Source organism: Xiphias gladius, chromosome 11 (genome assembly GCF_016859285.1).
Source record: "Xiphias gladius isolate SHS-SW01 ecotype Sanya breed wild chromosome 11, ASM1685928v1, whole genome shotgun sequence".
NCBI classification, from domain to species: domain Eukaryota; kingdom Metazoa; phylum Chordata; class Actinopteri; order Istiophoriformes; family Xiphiidae; genus Xiphias; species Xiphias gladius.
In genome coordinates, this window is record NC_053410.1 from 6,163,058 (window position 1) to 6,186,617 (window position 23,560).

Here is a 23,560-nt window from a genome sequence, read left to right on the forward strand (position 1 = left end):
CACACACACAGAGATCAGTTCACATTCAAACTTTGGAAGGTTCTCTTCAGTTTCTGTTTTGATTTTTTTTTTTTTCCGCTCCCAGCATAGTGACAAAATTTTGTTTACAGAATGTCATTTTGGCTTAATAACACCTCAGTTGTCATTTATTTAATTTTTTGAAAATGCAAAGTTTTTAAGTCATACAGATTAAAGATAAAGATGAGGAAATATTTAATTTCAGTTTCGATTTCTCAATGACCTGGTCACCATCATTACCGTCTACCATTTCTTCTTTTCTCTTCGTCATCTTTCTTTCCATCTCCCCTCTCCATAGCCCTCATATAATTTCATAGCTGGGAAACTATGGGAAACAGTTCAGTGTGTGGTTTCATTGTACGCCAGAATGATTGATGGCTTCATGCCGAAGCCGTGTTTCACACTAGTTCTATTTTTCATTATCAGCTGTGTGTGATAAGTGTGTGTGTGTGTGTGTGTGTGTGTCTGTGTGTCTGTGTGTGTGTATCCGAATGTGGATGTCTTCGGAGTGGTACAAAGGCCCATTAACTCGGATGTGCAAAATCACTCTCGGTTTGGTACCCACTAATCAGTTCACAATGATCTGCAAATCCGAAGAAGAGGCTCACTCTCGGCCCTCAGACACACATCGAGTCTCAGCCATCAGACGCATGCTCAGATGCAAACATACATACGCACGCACACACTCTAACATACTGTAGGCCCTTAGTGGTGATGTCAGTGGCTGGGTGGGGTGTGGAGTTCCCCACCATCCCTGTGGTATTTATTGGAGAGTGAGTGGCAAGTTGACGTGTGGAAGAGTCAGGGAAAAATGTTGTCATAAGTCTGTGGTTAGCTTGATGGAATGCTTTTATTTAACACTATGAGATTAGCAATGCTAGTCTCTCGTTCTCACTGTAAGCAAATACAGGACCTCCGAAAAACTTCCCTTTTTTGTTAAAAAAAATCCTTAAATGAACATTTCGCTGCCGAAGCTTTAATCACCTTTCAAGAAACAGAGTTTAGCATAGCTGTGTGAAGCATGATTTTGTTCAGCCAGTGATATATTAACTGTGCTAAGTGTGAAATCACATTAGCGCTAGCTGTTAGCCATTATCCATTAGGCTGTGTTTGGTGATCCAGAGGATTGTGGGATCTTTTCTGGCTGGAGTCAGCAGCTCAATACCTTTTACTTACAGCAACTGCAGCAGCCTGCCCTAGATACATTTGGTGTGTGTGTGTGTGCGCGTGTGTGTGTGCGCGCGTGTGTGTGTATGTGTGTGTGCGCACGCGTCTGTCTGTCTGTGATTGCATATGCAGTTGCGCTATTATTTGTATGTCAGCTTTATGTCTCTTTTGTCAGTGCTGTGAGTGAGTGTGTGCGTGCGTACCTCATGCCATGCATGTGCTCGATGGATCCTGTGGCTTTGCCATCGTGGTAATCAGTTAGCGCGTTGGCTGAACTAATTTATCAATTCAGTTCCTCCCACTTGTATTCTCTCCCATGCGTGAACCCTCTCTCTTTCCCCTACACTCTGTGTCTGTCTCCCTTTCAGACAAAACACTTCTCTCTGAAAAACCATAACGGTTTCTTATCTTTTATGCATGCCTTCTGCTTCTCTGACTTCTCTCTCCCTCTCCTCCTTTCTTCCATGACTCCCTCTCATTCCATATTTCTATAATGTACGGCTGTGTTGCCTTACATTTTAATGGCCTTGAACTGTGATATCATAGCAATATTGTTGCACTTGTGCTGTTTCAAAGGCACTGGGGAGAGAGCTATGATTTATAGATGATATCCTGTGATATCTACCCGTAACTCATCATTTACACCTACTTGTCTCATAATCTTGTGATTGAAGGTTTCTGTATTAAATACTGTAAGGCTCGTGATGCACTAGAGGCAGGTGGCATGGAAGGTATGGCCATAGGCTGGTAGTGTGTTTACACTTGGCCAGCTGACCCAATGTGCCCCTGTGGAGGGGGACGGTCAGGTGTGTGTTGTAAGGGCATCTGTGACACACACGCACACACACACACACACACACACACACACACACACACACACACACACACACACACACATACGAGTATGCATGTGTGTGGTTTTTACCGTGGTGTGTATACTTGTGTCAGGTTGTGTGTGTGTGTGTCCAGTGGAGTGAGAGAAATCATAGCTAGTGAACCAGGTGGTGAATACAGACAGGAAACAACTCATGGTAGAGGAGATGACAGGAGATGTGGTGGGAAAACGCACAAAACGAGTTTAATTTTTCTGACTTTTTTCTACGCTGTCTTTTACTTCATTTCCCCTTCTTTCAAAGGTATTTGTTCCTGCTACCCTCATGTCTTTCCTTTTTTCCGTTTCTCTGTCTTCTGACACACTCTTTCTGCTAAATATCTTTCACATTGCATATTTGTCAGCTTTCTTCCCTTTTCACTCCCTCCACTCTCTCTGAGGCGTGCTGCTGTAGTGTTAGCGATGGTGGGGGGAAGTGAACACGGCTGAGGGTGCTGCTCACTTGTTTGTTACAACAGATTAAGTCATTGATTTGTAAAAGCGGTGCACTGATGGGGAAGGTCCTCTGCTGCTGAAGATGAGGAGAGAGAGAGAGAGAAAACAGAAAAGGGAGATGGAGGGAAGCATTTGGCTGAGGAAAAAGAGGCGAGGATATTAAAATCGAATGAAAAGATGAGAGCTAACAGTAAAGAGAGGAGTTAAGTGAAGGTGAAAGAAAAGGGGGGGGGCAGCATGAGATAGTTAAGCAAAATTCTAAATATAGAAGAGGGGGATGGAGGGGTGGAGACGGGTGAGAAAAATGGGGAAATAGAGGGATGAGAAGAAGATGGGGGGGTGGAGGTGTACTTTGAATGACAGAGATGTCAGAGAAAGACAGAGGAGGGAGGTAGGGTGAGAAAGCTTCATCTTTCACGAGCATCGGCTGCATCCGTCTTCCTTCTTATACTTGCCGCTCCAAAGAGCATAAGGGAGCAATTGTGAAATACCTTACCTAGTTTCAGCATTCCCCCGACCCAGGCTCTTTTCACCCCCCCTCGGGGCCAACGGTGAGTTTCTAATTAAAACGTTGGGAGCAAAAGGGTAATTATGATAATAACATAATAATATCGGCAGGGTTATTAGAATGTTCTGTGGTCCCCAAATTGCTTCCTCTGAGAGATCAGATTTCAGTGGCATTACGTAAAGTCAAATTTCCTTGAAAGTCAGGTGAAATGAAATGGATTCCCCCACGGTCAAAGCGCAACCTGAGAATCTGATTCCCTCTTGAATGTCATGGACACCGGGTCTAAAAAAAAGTTTCTCACCACAAAGGCTCCTCAATCACTTATAAGCGAAATTTAGTCCAAAGGGTTTATGTGGTTAGGAAGTCTACTTGTTTGTTTAATAGTTTTTGTTTTGTTTTGCTCTGAACTCTCCCGTAATAGCACATTGTTACTCTGCAACTCTGTGTAACGAGCTCCGTGTATTGTAGCCGTGTGTAACAAGAGAACATTTGTTTTTAGATTTAGAGATCACTGTTAGAATGCTAGCTCCAAGCACTGCAGCTTGAAAATAGCATCCTGGTGCTCCAAGGTGCATCCCGCTGTTGCGCTCAGCTTTCTGCGGTACCTGACTGGGATGAGGCTTTGTGGATCCCTCCTACTCCCCATTTACACACCCCCTCCATCCCAGGCAGCCCTGAGGCAGCCCACCTCCAGCTGTGGCTGCCGTTCACTGCGCTGCTTGGTGCAAGTACCGATTGCTTTGGAGTGCCTCCCCTCGCTCAAATAGGCGGTAATTATGGGCTTAAAGAGGTTTAGTGGTCCAGCAAACTACATAATCACCCCCTGAATTAGCCCCAGCTCATCAGCCTCAGTCCAACGAGCAGCGCTTACCACTAGCACTAGCTATCATGCTGCACCCCCTTCCCTTTATTGCACAGAGGGAAGCACAGCAGCAGGTGTTGTGCAACATCCGGCCCCCTTAATAAATTTAGCCTCCCCTGAGCTGAAATAGGGAGAACTAATGAAGCACGCCCTTGCTCTTAGTGAAAGCAACCGGAGAGTACAGACACCACACATACAGCACACAATATGAGATGCTTTCCTTCAACAAACCTTACCGCTCACATTCTGTGTTAAACACAACAGTACAGCACTTTGTTAAGACTGGAGACTTGGTCATGTGCATACATGCTGTAAGCCTCAGCGTACACATAGGCTAGAGACCCACCCAGCTGTTAAGCACACGGATCATTGTTCACACGCTGTAGCACAGCAGCAACAGCTAAAGCGGTGGCTGCTGCCCGGCATTATGTTATGTGCCCGTAGAGTTTTAGAAAAGCAATGTATGATGCTAATCATCAATTATCATAGTGGAGAAGCTGTTAATGCCGTACATTGTCTAATCCACTTTGTACTAGAGCTTTAATGACATACTTTTCACCCTTTGCCTCACCAGCTAACTAGATTTATCTCATTCCCATAGGCGAGAGCGCTGTGAGATTTCCCTAAATCAACAGAAGCTGTTTTATGAGAGGGAAAATGCTCATTAATGAATAAAAAGCCCAAGAACATCTGTTTTTTTTCTCCATTTTCTTTATTTCCAGAAGAGATGGAGAGATTTGATGACAAAAACTGTTTGAAAGGTTTTTTTTTTTTTTTTTTTTTACATTTTGGTGCCATATATCATTGTTTTAAAAAAGAGCAGTGGTGAATTATTCATGAAAAAAAGCTTTGAGTAGATTTACCATAGATCAATGCCATAAAAGACTACGTTTCCGCTTTTTTTTTTTTAACGCTATAACACTAAAATGGAGGGCGTTCATTTTGCACAGACTTTGCAGAGGGCACTGTGAAACTCTCTGTAGTTGGTTCATTTTAAGTCTCTCAGAAGATCCATTTTTGCTCTGTTTTGTTATCTTACATTGGAGCAGCCCGAATCAGAGGAAATTAGGTTAGGGGTGCTTTGTTTTTTTCTGTTGTTGTTTTGTTCGCCCTCACTCCCTTTTCTTTTTTTCTTTAATCCCCCCTTTCTCCCAGAGCCAGCTTTGTTGCCGGGTCCCTGCTCCCTAATGAAGTCAAAGGGATGTCAGTCGATGCCACCTACACAGAAAGGAATTTGAAATGGCATTGCACTCACAGCGCAGCGTGAGCGCACACACACAGAGGATGAAACTTCCACCCAATGAGCAAAAAATTTGGGAAATTGGAAGCTTGCTGTATGAGATACAACAGGCTTACAGTTTGGAACGCTTGTTTTAAAGTCTGCTCATGCTCAGAGCTCTGGGCATTTGTTGTTAGCATAACAATGTGCTTGCCTCCCCAAATATTTAAGGTAATCTCATACACTTCTGACAGGAGCAATACTACGCTTCCAGTAAACCGAATGTGTGTGTAAGACAGTTCGGTATGATACTCTGATGCCCTTCTAGCCAAAAAGGCCCCCGGATTAGCCATCGGGCATTCCTGATGGGCAGCTCAGTTTCCACAGAGATTTGACCTGGGAACAGTGAGGGGAACAGACCTGGCCAAGTCAAGGGTGTTCACTTTTACCTCGACAGGCACATGTAAGTCAATAACCATGAATAATGTTGTTGGAATGGTGTTTGCTGTAGCTTTTGGCTTGTTGGGATTTACAGTGTCAGGACAGTTAAACTTTTTTTTACAAGTGTGCTGGGAAAAGAAAAAAAACAAAAGTATCTTATTAATAACAGAAAAGTACACAATGGTACATTTCTGCACATTCACAAGTTGTTTTTTCTGCGATTCATTGCATTTTCGGGCTTTCTTGTGCCTTGCGGCAAACCCCATCCATCTGACGGTAAGGTAAGCTTACTCAAAATAACATAGGCCCATGCCTGTTGTCCAAAGATTGTGCAGTGACAGGGCTTCTTTTTGAGGGACATCACATGACTGTGACAACATATGATTTTCCTCTCCCTTATTCCTCCCTCCATCCCGTTTCATGGTTGCGGTTTTATAAAGCTAAATTGGCATGTCAAGCCTTTTTAATGGGATGCACAGAGGCTTGGGAAGCGCAGCCTTAAATAGAAATATATGCAACGATAACACCAGAACACTAATGGCTAAGGAGGGAACAGGACTGAGAGGACTCTGGCTGAAGTGACTTGGTTAACAAGGATTGAGACACACACATTAAGTTGGAGATGTAACAATAAAATGTACACTTTCATTTAAATGCAGTATATATCTTTTAAAATATGTACGTATTTGAATATTTACACATTTTTTTTTACATTTATTACTTAGCCAAAACAGAAAAATGTGTAAAGTCATATCATAGTGTTATTTTTGCCTGTTCTTCTGTCATTTTTAACGGATGGATACCTCGATACCTTATGTTTGAGCCAAAGCCAAATTAAAAGTAAAAAAGGCAGAGTATTTGGAGCAGTGAGGGGAAGGGACAGCCAGCGATAGAGAACAGAAAAGAGAACTGGTTTTGCTGAGGAGGCGAGATGAAGAGAAAGGGAGAACAGCAGCAAGATAAAAGACATTTTTGAAATAGCCCTCCCTTCGTGGTGAAGTGGAGCATCCCCGACAAAAGAGTGACTCAGACTTGTTCTTTCTTTCATTTTTCTTTGCCTCCCCCCTCTTATTGCTGCTGAGAGACTAAGGTGAGGCTCTATATGGTTTACAAGTTGCAAAAATAAGAATTAGGAAGCCCTGACCTTTAGGACGGCCTTTCTTTTTTTATGTCTGTAAAAGTTTCAGCGAGTTATTGCTTCTGCAGATGAGATTAAGATTTTGATGGGTTAGCTTGTCCTGTAAGGGTCAAAGGTTCAGTCTGCACAACAGCCATGTGCCTTGTCAAAGTGACCTTGAATATGGCACCAGTGAATATGGCCAACAGTTTGCTGGAAGCCAATCTATCTTCAGGTTTCTCAAGCATAAATGAAAAAGGGGGAAATCAGAATCCTAACACACACCTCAGCTAGTGTGTGGCTACAGTCATGTAACTGTCAAAATGTTGCAATTTTATTGAGTATATTTTTTATACGCAATAAATATATGGAATATTACATATACACAACTGTAATCTGGCTACTGTTATGTTTTTAGCATCTTTTAATTAGTTGGTAAATGTAATGGTTGATATTTTTTCTACCACTTCGCCTAGAATAGTTTTTTTCCAGGTTAGGCATGGGGCGAGGGGAGTAAACAGGGGTCTTGCAGAGTATTTACGCTCTTATATCTTTGTTAAACCCCCGGGGCTCCAGATATCCATTTCCATGTCTCCTCCCCGGCCTTTTCCTTCCATCTTCCTCTCTTTCCTTCTTCTCCCCATCTCTCTGTCCCACTCTCGTTCTTGTCTGACGGGGTCAGAGAGGAAGATGGTCAGACAGGGAGGGGATGTTAATGATGCTCTGTTACTCACCAACGCACACATCTGTACTGAAACACACACAGACTCCCTCACTCACACAAACACACACACACACACACACACACACACACACACACACACACACACACACACACACACACACACACACACACACACACACACACACACACACACATTCATAGGCCCAGCAAGTTCAGTGGCTAAAATGAGAACAAACACAAACACACACAAACACACACTCTCATGTCCGTGCGCAGATAAACTTTCTAATACAAACGTGCACAAGCAAAATCTTTGACTCGAACGGACACACCAAAACAGACATGTATGCACACACCCACGCATGCACACTCACACACACTGGGATTGATAAGACACACAGACGAGCGAGAAGTGAAAACACACACCCCTCCTGGCATCCACATGCTCAGAGCCCAGCAGAGAGCGGCGAGCTGGGTGGAAATTCTCATGAAAGGAGTTGTATATTTGGAGAAGACATATCATTAAGATAGGCGGAGGGAAGAGGGAAGGGAGGGAAGGATGCGCAGAAACTTTCCATCTGCTCTTTTAAAGAACATGTTATTGCTTTTCTCACTAAAGGCCTTTCTCTCTCTCTCTCTCTCTCTCTCTCAACCCGCTGAACCACAGCCAACGGCCGTTAAAAGAGACCAGAATCGCTCACAGACAATATTAAAACTGGGCGACTTGTTGCTAAGCGAGAAACTAAATCACAGTGTTTTGACAGATAGGAGTTAATTTGACGGTTAAGAAAAAAGGAGGACGAAAACAGTTTTGATGTTTTTGGCAGCCCTTGCTGGTAACTCTTCCATTATGCGAAAACTCTGGTACAGTATATGTATCACTTTAAAGGTTGTATTAGAGGGAAGATGCAGCGGTGGAAGACGTTTTCAGATCCTTAAGGATCTTAGGTAAAAGTATTAATACCACAATGTAAAAACACTCAATCACAAGTAAAAGTCCTGCACTCATTCAGTTCATATAATCAGCAAAATACACTTAAAATATCAAACGTTAGAGTACTCATTATGCAGCAGAATGCCCGCTGTAAGTTCTATAATTACATTTTATATAATTAAGTTATTATTACTGATGCATTAATGTTTAAACACCATTTTCCTGTTGTAGTTGGTGTTAAAATATAACAACATTATACACTGTTGTATTCCTTAGTCTGTAACGAGTAATGTAAGTACAACAACCTCCAAATTGTACTTAAGTTTTGTGCTTGAGTAAATATAGTTACGTTACGTTACACCTCTGGCAGGATGTGTGTTGAAGAGAACACACTCATGACAGCGTCACATTTTTCTTCCAGTGCTGCTGTCTCAGATTTTGTGTGTGTCCGTCTGTGTGTGACTAGTTGTGAATATCTGTCTGTCTGCGTGTGTGTACTGCGAAGCTAGAGGGACAGAAGCATTGAAACAGGGTGTATTTGTGCTGTATTGTGGCCCCTGGCATGGCCGCAGCCCCCAGATATCACGAGGCAGACACTCCTCCTTCTGCAGATCTACAACACGTAGAATGGAGACACTGATCTTTTCATGTTCAATCAACTTTGTTTGTTGAGAGGAAAGACATGTTGTTCACATGATTAGCTTCAATGTGTCAGCAATGACTGGGTGTGGTGTCCATATGTAAAGTGCGCAATGCGTCTAGACATCAGATGACATAAGCCCCAAAGAATAATGTTTTCTCACTTTCAACAGGCACAGGCAGGCGACTCAGAGTGGCGTCCCAGATTTGCTGCAGTTATTTTAATTCTGATATTATCTGATCAGTCTATGGTATGGAAGATACTTGTGCGTGCCGCAAACACACACACACACACACACACGCGCACATACACAAACACACACACACAGACACACACACACACAGACACACACAGTCTATGAATGGACAGATACTTCACACGCATGTATGCACACACACAGACGCACGTAAAAGCACACAAAAGTGATTGTAGAAAAGAAGTGGACACAAATTCGGCCAGAGGCGACAATGCAATTATAACTTAGCGCGTGAAATTAGCCTCGTTGTGTTCTCATTCCCCCCAACCAATCACATGGACGAGGGACGGCTGGGAAAAAAAATGTGTCTCCTCTCTCTCTCTGCTGGGTTGTCCTGGCATTAAACACAATCCTGCTCATTATGCGCTGAAAAAACTGTCATGAAAAAATGGAAATGCTGGCGCCGCACTGATTTTGCACGTCTGATTGACTATTAAGTGTGTGTGTTCTTGGTAGACATACTGTATATATAGTATACAGAAGCCATATGTGAGGCAACTATTGATGGACACCATAAAATGGGATGATAAGTGAATAAGTGTCGGCGTCCTGTCTTGGATAGCCTGTTTCTATCATTCGAACATATAAATTCTAGTCACCGAAAAATGACAGATGTTGTGGATTTGCGAGATTTATGCATTAAATAAAGACGAGGAATTGTTTTACTGGTTTAGACTTCTGTGTGTGGCTACTGCTATGTCATAAGTAACCATGTAAGTTGTCCTCTGACTATTTTCAAGAAAGTAAAGCTTACCTTAATATGTTTTTTTTTTGTTTGCTTTTTCATTTATTGTTTGAAATGATACAGCGGCTATACGGAGAATTTGCTAACTTATAAAAAAAAATTCACTGCAATATGACAGAAAACAGCGGGTACTAGGTAATTCACACCTCAGGGCGGCAAAATGAAAACACTTTTGTAGGATGGATCATTTAGCCATATTTTATGATCATCTTGATCTTTAGATCTGTAGCTATTTATGTATCTCTTCTTTCTTTCCTAAATGTATATAAAGCATTTTGGAGTATACATAGTTCTCCAGTTCGTCCTATCGCTTCAACAATCTATTACCTCCCTTGCTGCTCTGCCCCTCCCTCCTCCGCTCCTCTTCTCTTTTATGGCCTGCCTATGGTGTTCAGCACAGTCCATGTCTTGTCTCAGTCATGAACAGCACATTGTCCTCCACGAATAAGGCTCAGTGCATCTGCAATACCCCCCCACCCACCCACTCTAATATAAATCAACACACCCCCCAAGTTCACATTTATCCAATTTATTCATTCTATATATTTAAACAGGTGGCTCGACTTTAACTGTTCTCAGCTGGCTGCTCGAGGAGGGAATGGAGTCAGTAGTTTATGTTTAAACACGGGGCTTGAATTCAGTTTAGGTTCTCTTTCCAACAGTTGAACTGTTGTTTATGATGCATTCATGTGTCATATTTATGAGTCTTCAAATAAATAAATGATCTTAGAGTAAGGTAAAGTAATCTATCTCGTATTAGTGCAAATCATCATTTTCACTAATCGTGAACGAATTCCTGAAAAAATGGAAGCCTCTTATAACAAGGTGATGAGGCTCGATTAAGAAAATGTTGAGAGTTAAGAGAAGATAAAACCTAAATGAAAGCTTAAATTGATTTACATTGGAGAAGTGTGACATTGTTCTACCCTCCCAGTGGCAGATATTTAAGATTTAAAAGACTCAAAATTAGATTAAATTACGTGCTGAGATGGCAATGCGTGGTTTTGGGGAAATTCCAGTTTCTATATTAAGCTGGTGGTCCATTTCAGAGGGATGAAACCTAGGCTTTCTGTACATTGGGTTTCTTACAATCTATGCCTGGAGAAATGATTCCAGCAAAGTAGCAAACTTAACAGAGTCATGTTATTGCACCAACTGCAATAAGGATAAAAGCAACCAGCAGCAATAAAGACGAGAGATTTTACATTCTCTTGTCTGTATTCCACCGGGTTAACATTACATATTCCCAGCTCACTGATTACATATGCAGCAGGGTGAAAGGGGGGCCGTCAACGTGAATATTATTTGTGTAAGAGGCTGCCTAATTACCAGAGCTGGTTCTCCACTTCACTTAACTTTCTAATTGGCTTGCCTTTTTGGCTGCCATTAATTACAAGATTTCATATTCCATTAATGATTGGGGAAAGAGAGGCACGTTAACATGCACACACTCACACATAGTTACAGTATACATCCAGATAGACATAGACACAGGCACATGCTGACACCTACGCACCAATGTGCATGAGCGCACCTCTTATTTTCTGCCTCTCATTATGCAGTAGGGTTTTCTGTGTGTGTCTGTTTGGGTGTGTAACCTGTGCCCTGCAACATCTCTTTCTCTGCTAAAAGGCACACCAAAGCCCCTTTTTCAACAACAAGAGGCTTCATTAAACAATTTGCGGTCAGCCTTTTCTCATACATGTGGTCTTCCTCTCCTGCAGCATCCCTACCCGTCAGAAGAACAGAAGAAACAGCTGGCGCAAGACACAGGCCTCACCATCCTACAAGTGAACAACTGGTAAGTCATTTCAGAGTTTACATGAAGTCGATTTCAGGGGTTTGATCCCCCAGGCTATCCCAGTTCTTAATGATTGGAATTAATGCCTCCACTCCACCCCTATTTTCATCCCTCACACACAAACACAGAAACACACACACACCACTTACCGAATCATCCTCATCTAGATCAATCCATCTACAGACATATGGCCTGGAGTGATTTTCCAGACCAACAGCCTAACTCAGCCCAAACATGAGCATCCATGTTAATTAAGAGTCAAACCACATTCCGAAAACATCCGATAAAAACATCCAACATGCACAAGTTATACAAGAATGATTACTGAAAAATCGGTAGCTCTGAGACTAATTATAGGATTTTACTTTGGCTGACTTATTTTGGGGATTGTGGGTTTTTGTAGCACCTTTTACAGTGATTAACATTTGTTTTAATCGGTCGGTGAACATCCCACTCACCATTTACTGTCTCGTCGTAAAACTAACATTTATTCCCAGTTTGTGTTTCTGACATAGTTAGCCATGCAATTTAGTTACTTCCACTTTAAACTTCACTCAAGAAACAGAAAAAAATCACTCAAAAAAAAACAGTTACTTTTTCTCATTATATTATTGAAGCCGCTGCTTATTTTACTCTGATCATTACTGTTACAAGTAATTTTATTGGGTGTTCACTGACCATATATCCTTTTGCACATTATTATTTAGTGCTTTTTTATAATGCATGTAGCATGTGAAATTGTTAGCAAGGAGCCTAGCTTATACGTGCGTAGCCTGATTGCTAACCTGCCTTTGCAAATTAATGCTCTAAGTGCCAAGTAGCCTGTCAATTGGGCACAAGTGTGACTGGCCAGGGCTGTAAAATAAGGTTGCTAACTAGCCATTTTAACCTTAGGTAGCACTGTAAAAGGTAGAAAGGGGCCCTATGTCCTTGTGCTGCTGGTCTTATCAGAGAGATGGCTATCAGCACATGCTTAGTGTTATTAGCCATGTCTAATTAAATGGGCTGGAGTCTGGGTAACTGAGGCAGGGCCCAGGCAGAGGGTGTTTGATCTGAGCGGTCCTTAAAATAATCCTTGAAAGTATCAGTCAGTTGCTAGGTACGGGCATGAAAGTGGAGAACGCAGGAAGGCAAAGAGCAGCAGAAGGAGAGAGAGAATTAAAAAGCCAGACAGAGTGAAAAAGAGATGAAGAGAAAGAGAGAGAGATAAGGAGAGAGGGAGAGAAAGAGATGAGACACGATAAATCCCCATTACCAGCAGTCTAATGATGTTAACATTATTCCCAGCCATTGTTCAATCTGAGACCTCAGAGACAGACAGACGTTAGATTAGGGTATGGTGTATCAGTCTATGGAGAATTCATTTTATACTGGGCCAAAAACAATGCGCGCGCGCACACACACACACACACACACACACACACACACACACACACACACACACACACACACACACACACACAGGCATGAAAAGGCCTCCTGACCAGGGGGAATCCTGTAGAGGTTATCAAATCACGTGACCTCTCTGAAATCCATGGGGGATCAATTCTTACAGCTGAGATAAAGCCAAGCTGTTGTGTTGGTTTGTGTGCTTGTGTGCGTGTGCGTGTGTGAGTCAGACAGACAGTCACATGAACAGTAGCTTGGTCACTTAAGGCTGACTGTGTGCTCTCATTCTGTTTGTTATTTTTATTGGTAGGGGGATAGCAACGCACCCTGAAGGTGTGTGTGAATGCGTGTATTTGTGCAAGACCAACACACACTGTGTAAATCGTGGGAGGTTAATCTTGGTTTGTGGAAGATTTTTTTGTGCGTGTGTGTGTGTGTGTAAGATAGAGGGGGGGGAGCGGGGAGAACCGGGGGTGGTTAATCTAAGGGGTATTAGCTGTTAAACCCTGCACGCTGGGATCCCACTGCCCCCTTGCATTTCGTTGTATACAAGTGTGTGTGTGTGTGTGTTTGTGTGTGTGTGTGTTTGTGTTTACTCGTGTCCACAGGCATATTTCCATGCATGGATGTTTGAGCGAGCAGTGTGTTGTAGCATGGAAGGGTGATCGAGAGGGAAAACAATGAAGTGAAAATATGTATTGACGGAGAGATAAAGACAAAGAAATGGACAAAAGGGGTGAATGAAGTGAAGCAGAGGAGGAAAGATGGAGGTAGAGGAGAAAGAAAAAAGATGATAGAGAAGAAAGAGGGAGAAAAGAGACATTCACAGAGAAAGAGAAGGAGGGAGAGGTTAGGTTAGGGGAACTGCCATTTCGCAGGCGTGTTGTTGTGCTGATTGGGAAGCCCCGTCATTGGGTGTCTCCATAGCAACCCCCGGTGATGTTACCTCCTGACCCACTGATTTGTTGAAGTCAATTTCCCTAGCTGTGATTCTGTTTGTCAGTGCTGTTGAAGAACACACACTCGCTCACACACATGTACACAAAGGCGCGCATGTCTAAATTCTCTCAGAGTTACACACACGCACATTTTCTCATGCGTTCACTTGCACCAAATCAGGTCTACGACTGTGAAATCAAGCCAAAGAGGACTTCAGAAAGCATAAAACACTTACTGGGAGTGTGTTTCACGGTCATACGCAGGCCATCAGAACTGAATTGAATTCACATCAAATGGCCGCAGCTGAACCACGGGTCATCCGTGTTTGTTGTCCCAACAGGGGAAGACCTAATGAAGAAAAACATGTACAACTGACAATTAAAACGCAAAGTGCAATCCTGTCACATGTTACAGAACGGAACATTATGAACACACTCTCCTTTCCTGTCTCTCTCTTACACACACACACACACACACACACACACACACACACACACACACACACACACACACACACACACACACACACACACACACACACACACACACACACACACACACAGGCATGAAAAGGCCTGTGAGAGATACAAACACAGTCTCTTTCTTCACATCTGTGCAATGTGCTTTCCTTCACATATACAGTATAATAACAACTCTTTCTCTCTCTCTCTCTCTCTTTCTCACGCACTCACACACACCAAAGATGTGTTAACACACATGTCGGTGTGTATTATTGATGAGCGAGCACGCGGTAGGGCTCAGCAGATTAAATAAAAATGCTAAAGGCCGGCAAGGGGCGCAGATCACTCATGAATTATTGGCAGAAATACTCTGCACCAGGGAATCTCAATTTGAATGGGGAGAGTGTGTGTGTGTGTGTGTGTGTGTGTCTGTCTGCGGTGTCTGTGTGCGTGATAAGACATGTTCACATTTGCACAACTAAATCATATATAGAGAATGTACACAGAATACTGTACACACCCGAATGCAAATACTCAGAAAAATCCCTAAATAGTAGTCTATTCAGTGTATGTCCACACATGTAAATGCAGAGTCACACACTTTCTACGCGGGCAAGGTGTGCACACAAAGCATATGTATTTTTCCCACACACCCATACAGCATACACACACAGATAAGTCACCACATGACAAAACACATGCTCCAAAACTTATGCTCACACATTCAGCAACCGCTAAACAGTACACACTGAAAACCATGAAATGTTCAGTGTTTTTAATGAATACACACATGACCAAACATGCCAAAGCTATCCTGATGGATTCATATTCATTAAACATAATGTGATAAAAGCAAAAATATTCCGTAAAATCCAAAGTAATAAATTAAATACACAAAGAAAAGTCAGTAATTTACTTCTCTGAATTTGTATTTCTGAATACATTTTGAAGACATACTGGAGGATCATGCAATAGATTTAATTGGTAACATCTCATTATGGTTTGCAGTCAAAAAAATAAATAAATCCTGTTAAAAAGCAAACCAATACTGCCAGGTTCAGAAACAAGAGGCTGAGAAGCCTTGGGAAGATTATGAGTGACAATCTTGTCTTAGAAAATATAGTTTATTCCAACAGAACCCTTTATTTTGTCATATGAACATGTGTATTTTATCTAATTTCATTGAGCTGCGAAACTTTCACACATGAGCTGCTGTCCTCATATGCCACTGTAGGATCGTTGTCTGATAATTAAAGTACACAGCCTTAAGCAAAAGATATTCCCTCTGCTGAAAATCAAACAAATCTTAGAGTCATGTATTTGCAGTGCAACTATGTTACTTTAAAAAAAATCAAAGGATTTTCCACCAAAAGAACCCTTTAAAAAGTAAGTTTGATGCCCCAAAAACTTGGGACTTTTTTGACACTACACAAAGTGAAACCACGACCAAAACTTTACCCCTAAGTAATTTACCCAATACTTTAATCATAAAAACTTTTCCAGACCTTAACAAAAAACACATTTTACCTAAGATGCACCCAAACAGCTAGACCGATGCTTAAGATGATGTTTCACAGAACTCAAATATTACAATTTGTAGATGAGAGGTGACACCATCATTGATTTTTCCATAACGCGATATAAATATAGCATATATATGGATCAGTAAAGAAAGAAGTCACGCAGTAATCAGATCAGAAAAGTCACCAGCGTGTCCCAGATTTAGGTCTATCATCAGCCATAGTATCAAAGTGTCCTTGAACAATACAACCCTCTACCTGCTCACACATTTAAACCACTCTTAATAGCTAATAGCTGAAAGCGTAACATATAAAAGGTCTTTGTTTCTCTGTCTAATCTCTCTTTCTCTGGCTATAGTCAGTATCTCTGCGCTAAGTTCTCCTAACGCTCCGGTGATGTAAAAATCGATGGCAAGGTCATCAGGTTTCCCCTGTTGGCTGCCCCGCCCCTTCCTGCCTGCAATTTAATAATGCCCCTTTAAAGGCAGTGTTTAAGCCTCGCCGAGCAATTGTTTTGTCAATAAGACCTCCTTTTACGAACGTCTTAAAAGCATGGACAGAGGGACAGCGAGGGAGAGAGAAAGAGAGAGAGGTAGTATTTAAGAGGGCAGAGTGGATGGACGTTGAGGCTACTTAGGAAGGAGCGGTGTGGCATGTACACATATGTCTCTTATCGGGTTTCTGGAGGGACAAGCAGAGGAGAGGAAGAGGCGAGGGAGGAGAAGGAGAGCAAGTGAGTGGGGGAGGAAAGAGAGATGGGATGGGGTGAGAGAAAAAAGAACATGGAAACATGGATGGAGAAGAAGCACTTACTGCTTTTTTCTTTTTAGAAACAAATTCCCACAGTCTTTAGACCATTTGGTAACATTAGCAATGTTAATGCTAATAAGGCATACTGAATCGAATTTAGAGGATAATTCTGGTTTATTACAACTTGGGTCGTTTTTTTTCTTAGGTTTGCCCGTTGTTTTTTTTTTTTTTTTGGCAGTTATCGTAACACTGTGCTGCTCTGGGAATGCCGTGACAAAGCTGAAAAGAAGACAGGCAGGACAAGTGAGATGGTCAGACAGGTTTTAAACACATTCCAAGATCAGCCAAACATAGGGAAGAGAAAACAAGAGTGAAATGATTACCCAAACGGTCTGTTGTAAACTTCCTTTGCAGTTTACAGACCAAAATCCTGGTGAAATTTTAACCTTTAGCCAACTTTTAGTTGTGCGTGCACAGTTGTCTTGTGCAGTGAGGAATTATTATCAACATTTTGTGTGCAGTCATTACTGTTTTACCTCCAATTGAAGCAGTTAAAAATCTGGCTAAACCGTTAGCTTGTTTACAACCTTTCTGATTAGATCTGGCAAAGCTGTAAGACGTAAGCTGTAATATATGTAAGATGAGTACAATGTTGTCCCAACTGATAGAAATGATTGCCAAAACTACATGGAAATAAATAAGACCTAAGTTGTAATCAAGCAGAATTATTCTTTAAATAATGTAAGCGATAGACAAACGGGTTGGGTGAGATGAGTTGCCTGATTCAGTATGTTGACAAGCTAAAAAGAGAGATGCTGGAACTTGTTCACAGAAAACCTTCTGAGGTGTGTGTGTGTGTGTGTGTGTGTGTTTTGGAATTAGCAGGCCTAGTTTCAGTCCATGCCCTAAAGCCTGTTACGTACACTGCAGCTCTGTCAAGTTCCTTCAGCCTGAAACTCCCTGACATTACAGCAAATACCACACACACACACACACACACACAAACACAGAAACACGCACTCCCACACACAAATGAACGCACTTTTTCCTGAATGTGACCTCACCCTCGGATTTCAGCACAGCGTCAAAATGTGAAAACCATGTCAAAAACGATATTTTCTTCTCTGATTTTGAAGTGCGTTGCTACCAATTGCCTTTTACAGGAATCTTTAGCTTGTGCAGACATGACCAAGTCTTTACGGTATTATGTCAACAGAAATGCGTGTAGACGTGTGGGTGTGCTTACACACATATAGGTGTCCATGGAGTGCAAAGACACTCTGCGAACCGAACACCAACTCTCCTCCCCCTTTCCTCCTCTCACTCTCCCTGTTTCTCTTACATCACAGCACGCTGCCCCAGGCCAAACCTGCATTTCTCTTCATTCGCCTCTCTCTCCCTCCCTCTCTCTCCCTCCCTCCTCTTTTCTCCCCACTCCTCTCTCTCGCTTTTCAACCTTCTTTTGTAGTAGGGAAGGGGGGGGGGGGGTCCAAAACATGAAAGGGGCAGAACATGAATGCCAGGGTCCGTGTTGAAGCACACATGGTCGCTGTCTTACTCGCCACCATCAGTCAGTCGCTGTTCTCACGCTAATGTTTCCGAGTGTTGATCAAACGCTGTTGTGAAGCGAATCAGCAGGGACATGGAGCAAGTGTTTTGTGCCAGAATTAAATATCTAGGAAAAATAGGACACCTACTCCTACAATTAACAGGCACAAGACTGACATTGATTTCATGCAATTAAGATAAGTGGTGGCTCAGTGCAAAGTATCTGCAGACAAAGCATAAAATGATGAGGTTAACAGGCTGAACAGAGATTGTTCGAAATATATCATAAAAAGTCTTAGTGTTGCCTGTAAAACTGATAAAATTATTGGCTGGTTTCTTTGTGTTTTGGAGATATTAATAACTGATTTTCCCCTTAAAATTGATATACTTGTGTGTCTGGATATGCTAATGTTTTTGAGTGCTTGAGCTAATATGTTAATGGAAGCATGTAAATATGCACACACACAAAAAAAGTTCTAATTTCTGAATACAGATATTATCTGGTCGGTTTTTTTCTCACTTTCCTCACTTCCACTTCTTTGGTGTTTGCTGACTGTGGATGCGAACTGCCTGAAACTGCCCTTGCTAGTTTCTGGGCACTCAGAGGGATCCCCATAGCGATAGGCGCTGTGAGCCAGCGGGGGGAAGTGACACGCGCAGAGACAGGATATGACACGGGTAGTGTGAGGGGATTTAGGTCAACCACTGTGTTTGCAGCAGTCCCCACTGCAAGCCCTGTCAGCAATACTGACTCTGTTTGACACTGTGGTCATCTGTGTGTGTCTCTATGTGTGTCTCTGTGTGTGTAAGTGTGTCTGTGTGTGTGTGTGTGTGTGTGTGTGTGTGTGTGTGTGTGTGTGTGTGTGTGTGTGTGTGTGTGTGTGTGTGTGTGTGTGTGTGTGTGTGTGTAAATTGTGATTTTTTTTTTTCTTTTGGTAGCTAAGTTGGAGTATTTATTTGTGTACATGGTTCACAGAAACAAACACTGTATTTATTTATATGCAAATACGTCTGAAAACCCCTCCCAAAAACACACACAAGGCAAGTATTGCTAATAGAGCTTTCACATGTGCACGTACACAGAAAGCAACACACAGTCATTCGTACACACACACACACACACACACACACACACACACACACACACACACAGATACACATACATTTTGATCCAAGCCCAAAGGCTAAAGGACGCAGGCTCAGTCCAATGTTGTGTTTGTAGAGTGGGCAGCACAGGACAGCCATGTTTTGTTACTGGGTAACGCCAGGCTTCAAGCCATACCCTCTCTCTGGCATTGATGGATGACTGGCTAAATGAGTCCAAGAATGTCTGAATGTGTGTGAAGGGAAGCAGGAACAGAGATAAAGAGAGTGACGGAGGTCATATGTGACAGCTACACACTCCCCTCTGATGTCTTATTCGTTTTTCTCTGTCTTTACTTCCTTGTTGTTTCTTATTCTTGGTATCTTGTGTTCTGAACTTTTCTCTCTCTTTCTCGCCCATGCTCTGTTTATACTTTGCCTTTTGGCAAGTCATATTTAGAAGTCAGTGGATGTTGCAAGGTCAGCCAAGCCAGTGAGTTCATATACGTTTTTCAAGTGGCCAACATTTCCTCTCTCTAACTCTGTGAGGCACCTGGTTGTCATGGACACTCACGTACACACTAAACACACTGAGCTCTTCTTCCTTTTTTTTTCGTGTGTGGTTACCCAGCCTGTCGCTCCACTCTGTAAAACCAGCTTTAGTGGTAGATTCATGGCTCTCTTAATGGACACTGGGCTCTTGGGTAGTGGAGCAACAGGGGGAGTGTGTGTGTGTGTGTGTGTGTGTGTGTGTGTGTGTGTGTGTGTGTGTGTGTGTGTGTGTGTGCTTACATACTTGTATTTTATGTGTGTGCAGTAATGGGGATTAAGTGACCCCATGGCTGCTCTCAGTCTAAAGCTCCTTTTAAATTTCACAGTTTTCTTATGTTTCCCTCCGTATGTGGCTCTGGATCCAACTAATACACCTCATGTTATTAGGTGTTGGCTCAGCAGACCTGCAAGTACTAAATGTGTATATATGTCAGTGGGTCTGTCTGTGCATAGCCATGCACGCATTTGGAGATGGTTCAGGATCTGTTTGCCTGCCAATAAAGACTTATATGTATTGTTGAATCAAAACACAGGCCTCCTGTCTAATAACAGCATAGCTGCAGCCAGACGGCACTCAGTCTTGGTCATGTGACTCCTTCATGACCTCACTTCAATCTTATGTATCTGTACGTGTGTGTCAGGGTGCCATAGCTAACCCCAAAGTAATGTGTGTGGTACCACACCTTAATGCACACAGACTTTTTTCTATGGAAGGAGGTTTAGAAACAGAGAGGAGTCATGGGAATGAGCTGGTTGCATGTTTTCGGTGTAGGACTGTTATGGACCTAAAACGTGTAGCTATTTGAAGCAATTTGATCGGTATGAGCAGCTTTGGGAAAACCGGTGAGAACGAAGCTACTCGTTGACAAGTGAACGCATGTGGCAGAATATAGCGGAGTGTATGCATGTAGGTGTTTGTACCTGTTGAAAGCTACACAGACAAATTAGGAAAAATACAGCCTCTTTGTACAATAGTAGGTATGGCTTACTCATAGATAGTTGCAGCTTTTTTTTTTTGTTTTTTTTGTTTTTGCACAATCCACATCTCAGTTAAAAAGCTTAAAATTCCTCAAAATCCAACAGTTCCCAACCTATCCAAGTAGTCTCAAGATAAATCTGATGTGGTCACATGATGATTAAAGGGATAATAAGGGGAAAAAAAATATTTCTCTTACATTCAATTATGTTATTTTTAAAGATTTCTCTCAATTTTTCTTCTTTTCTCTTTTGGTTGAAATACTCGCTCATGTCCATACTAAGGCAATGACCGGAGATGAGGGGGTCAGAAGTAGACATTGTAAGGGTTTCACAAACCTTAAACACTTGAAGCCATTGCTCCAAATAATCTTTCTTCATCTACATCTCCATCATAACAAAGACTTGGAAAAAGGTAAGAAAGATCATGTTTCCTCATGGAAAGACTGGATCGTAGTTTTGAATACTGTCTCATTTTTAGCAATATTGGTCCAAATTCAATTCCTGCAAACACTATAAATGCGATGCAATACTGTAACAGCCAATGGGAAATGTAGTGTATGTTGCAAATGAAGCTCTGCAGGCAGCTGTGTTAGTTTATTTAAACTAATCTGAAGCATCTAATCCAAGCATTTGACCTGAGAACGACACTGAGGAGGAGAGGGAGGGAGGGATGTGGGGAAGAGAGAAGGAGAAGATTTATGAGTTAACTTGTCAACTGAGGAGAACAAGGGGAGAAACCCATAACAGTAATTCCTTCACACACCCACATGCAGTACGCTCACATACATATACACACACATAGTATGCAGGTACATGTGCACGAATGCACTGCCACCCCCTGCTGAATGTGAGAGAACATGTAAGCTCTATAATAAAATAACTGATTACTTAAGAAGATGGAAATGTCTTTGGACACAGGATAGGATAATAAAGCTCTACAGGGATACAATGTGTGAGATAGCAATGGGATTGGGGTGTACAGTGTGTGTGTTAGCGCTAACTTGCTGTGTGATTGCTTATCCCGTGATTTATGGCTGGTAACTGTATTTGTGTCGGTGCACAGGTGCAAATCAACTGCTTCTGTGTAATTTTTGTTTTTTAATAATTATGGAATGCAGGATTAATTTATGTCGAAATCAATTTGATAGGAACAGGATTGGTTAAAAAGTCATTTCCAAAGAAACAAAGGAAATTAATTCAGATTACATAGTTCCAGTTTGCAGGAGTGTGTGTGTGCGTGTTCACCAGTGAGCAGGAAGGATATATGGGCTAGGCGTTAATTGTGGTTGAGCAGCAGACAATCGATGCTACCCACGCAGTGACAACCTGATGATAAGGTACATGATTCTACCCGTCAGAGCTTGCTTTCCCTTTAATGCTTTTAAATCACATTGATTGGCAGCCAGGAGGAGTGTGTGGTTACAGTTATTTTAAGCGGCTCTCAGATTTGAATATGCATGTAAACCTCTGCCGGCATGCGCTGACATCCACCGCCAGGTCTTGATGCATGTGCGTTGTGCTGGAATATCCACCTATACATCACTGTGAGGTGTGTGTAAGGCCTGTGCGTGCGTGTGCACTTTCTCTCAGATTACTAATGTAATATTGGTAGTGAGTGCAGAAGACGTGTGTGTATGTGCACAGTGTGTTTATGTGCACATTTGTGCATTTCAGTGTGTCTCATATTACTAATATAATATTGGTAGTAGGCTCAGGAAATGTGTGTGTGTGTGTGTGTGAGTATGTGTGCCACTGAAATTGAGAACTCTGCATGAATTTAAATCAACGAGCTCGCAGAGTAACCTTTTGTATATCCAATCTGCATCTTTCCACTGCTCGTTATTAAATTATCCCCTAATTGGTCACGCATCAAAGGCAGCTGATGAAAAAGACAATTTCTTGCTTTTAATTGGGCATTTCACGTGTGCTTCGTGTACACCTGTGTGCGGCTGCCTCAGCTCAGTGTGTCGTGTGTGTGTGTGTGTGTCTCGTGTGTAATGAGAATAGGACATTAGCAAGGGCTTGGCAGACGCCGTCGCAATCAGTTCCACTCTTTCCAGAGAAGGAGGGAGAGGGGCGAGAGGATTAATCCAGACATTAGAAATCTCAAAAGGAGAAATAGATTGGAGGCAAAACAACAAAGTATAAAATTCACCCAGTCTCCTTACATGACTTTTAAGAGCCGTCAGTTCTGGCATAACATATGGCCGACGTGGTTTTTGATCCAGTGTACCATGGATGCATTTATCAAGCATGTTCCCACGGTGGGAATCAAACTTTTCCCCGTGGCAGAGTTTGCACCATGCTGTATTTGCTGAACTATACAAGACCAAATTTTATTTCAAGTCATTTTCCTTCCTCCCTCTTGTCTTTCTGTGTTTTTACCCAACTTTAGGCGTACCACCAGTGGTGTGTCACGCCAAAATAGCCCAGCTATTGTTGCACTGGGCAGAGCTGAATAGTGCAGCTCATTGTGTTGTGATGGGAGGCAGGGGAATGAACAGGCCATAAACACTGGCCCTATAGCACCCAGGGGTCGTGCAAAGGTGAAGCCTCACTCCCCTAATAGAGGAGCTCCGCTTTTTTCTGCTCTCCCGCTCTCTCTCTTTCCTTTCTGTCT

The 23,560-nt window shown here is 42.3% G+C and overlaps 1 protein-coding gene across 1 annotated transcript in view; it reads left to right on the plus strand.

Annotated features, from left to right (window-relative positions):
* The window catches only part of LOC120796503 (homeobox protein Meis1), an 86,201-nt gene that overhangs the window by 49,285 nt on the left and 13,356 nt on the right, over positions 1-23,560 (plus strand). The window contains exon 9 of the mRNA XM_040139419.1: positions 11,644-11,720. Coding sequence (XP_039995353.1) covers positions 11,644-11,720 — 77 coding nt within the window. The remainder of the gene's footprint in view (positions 1-11,643; positions 11,721-23,560) is intronic.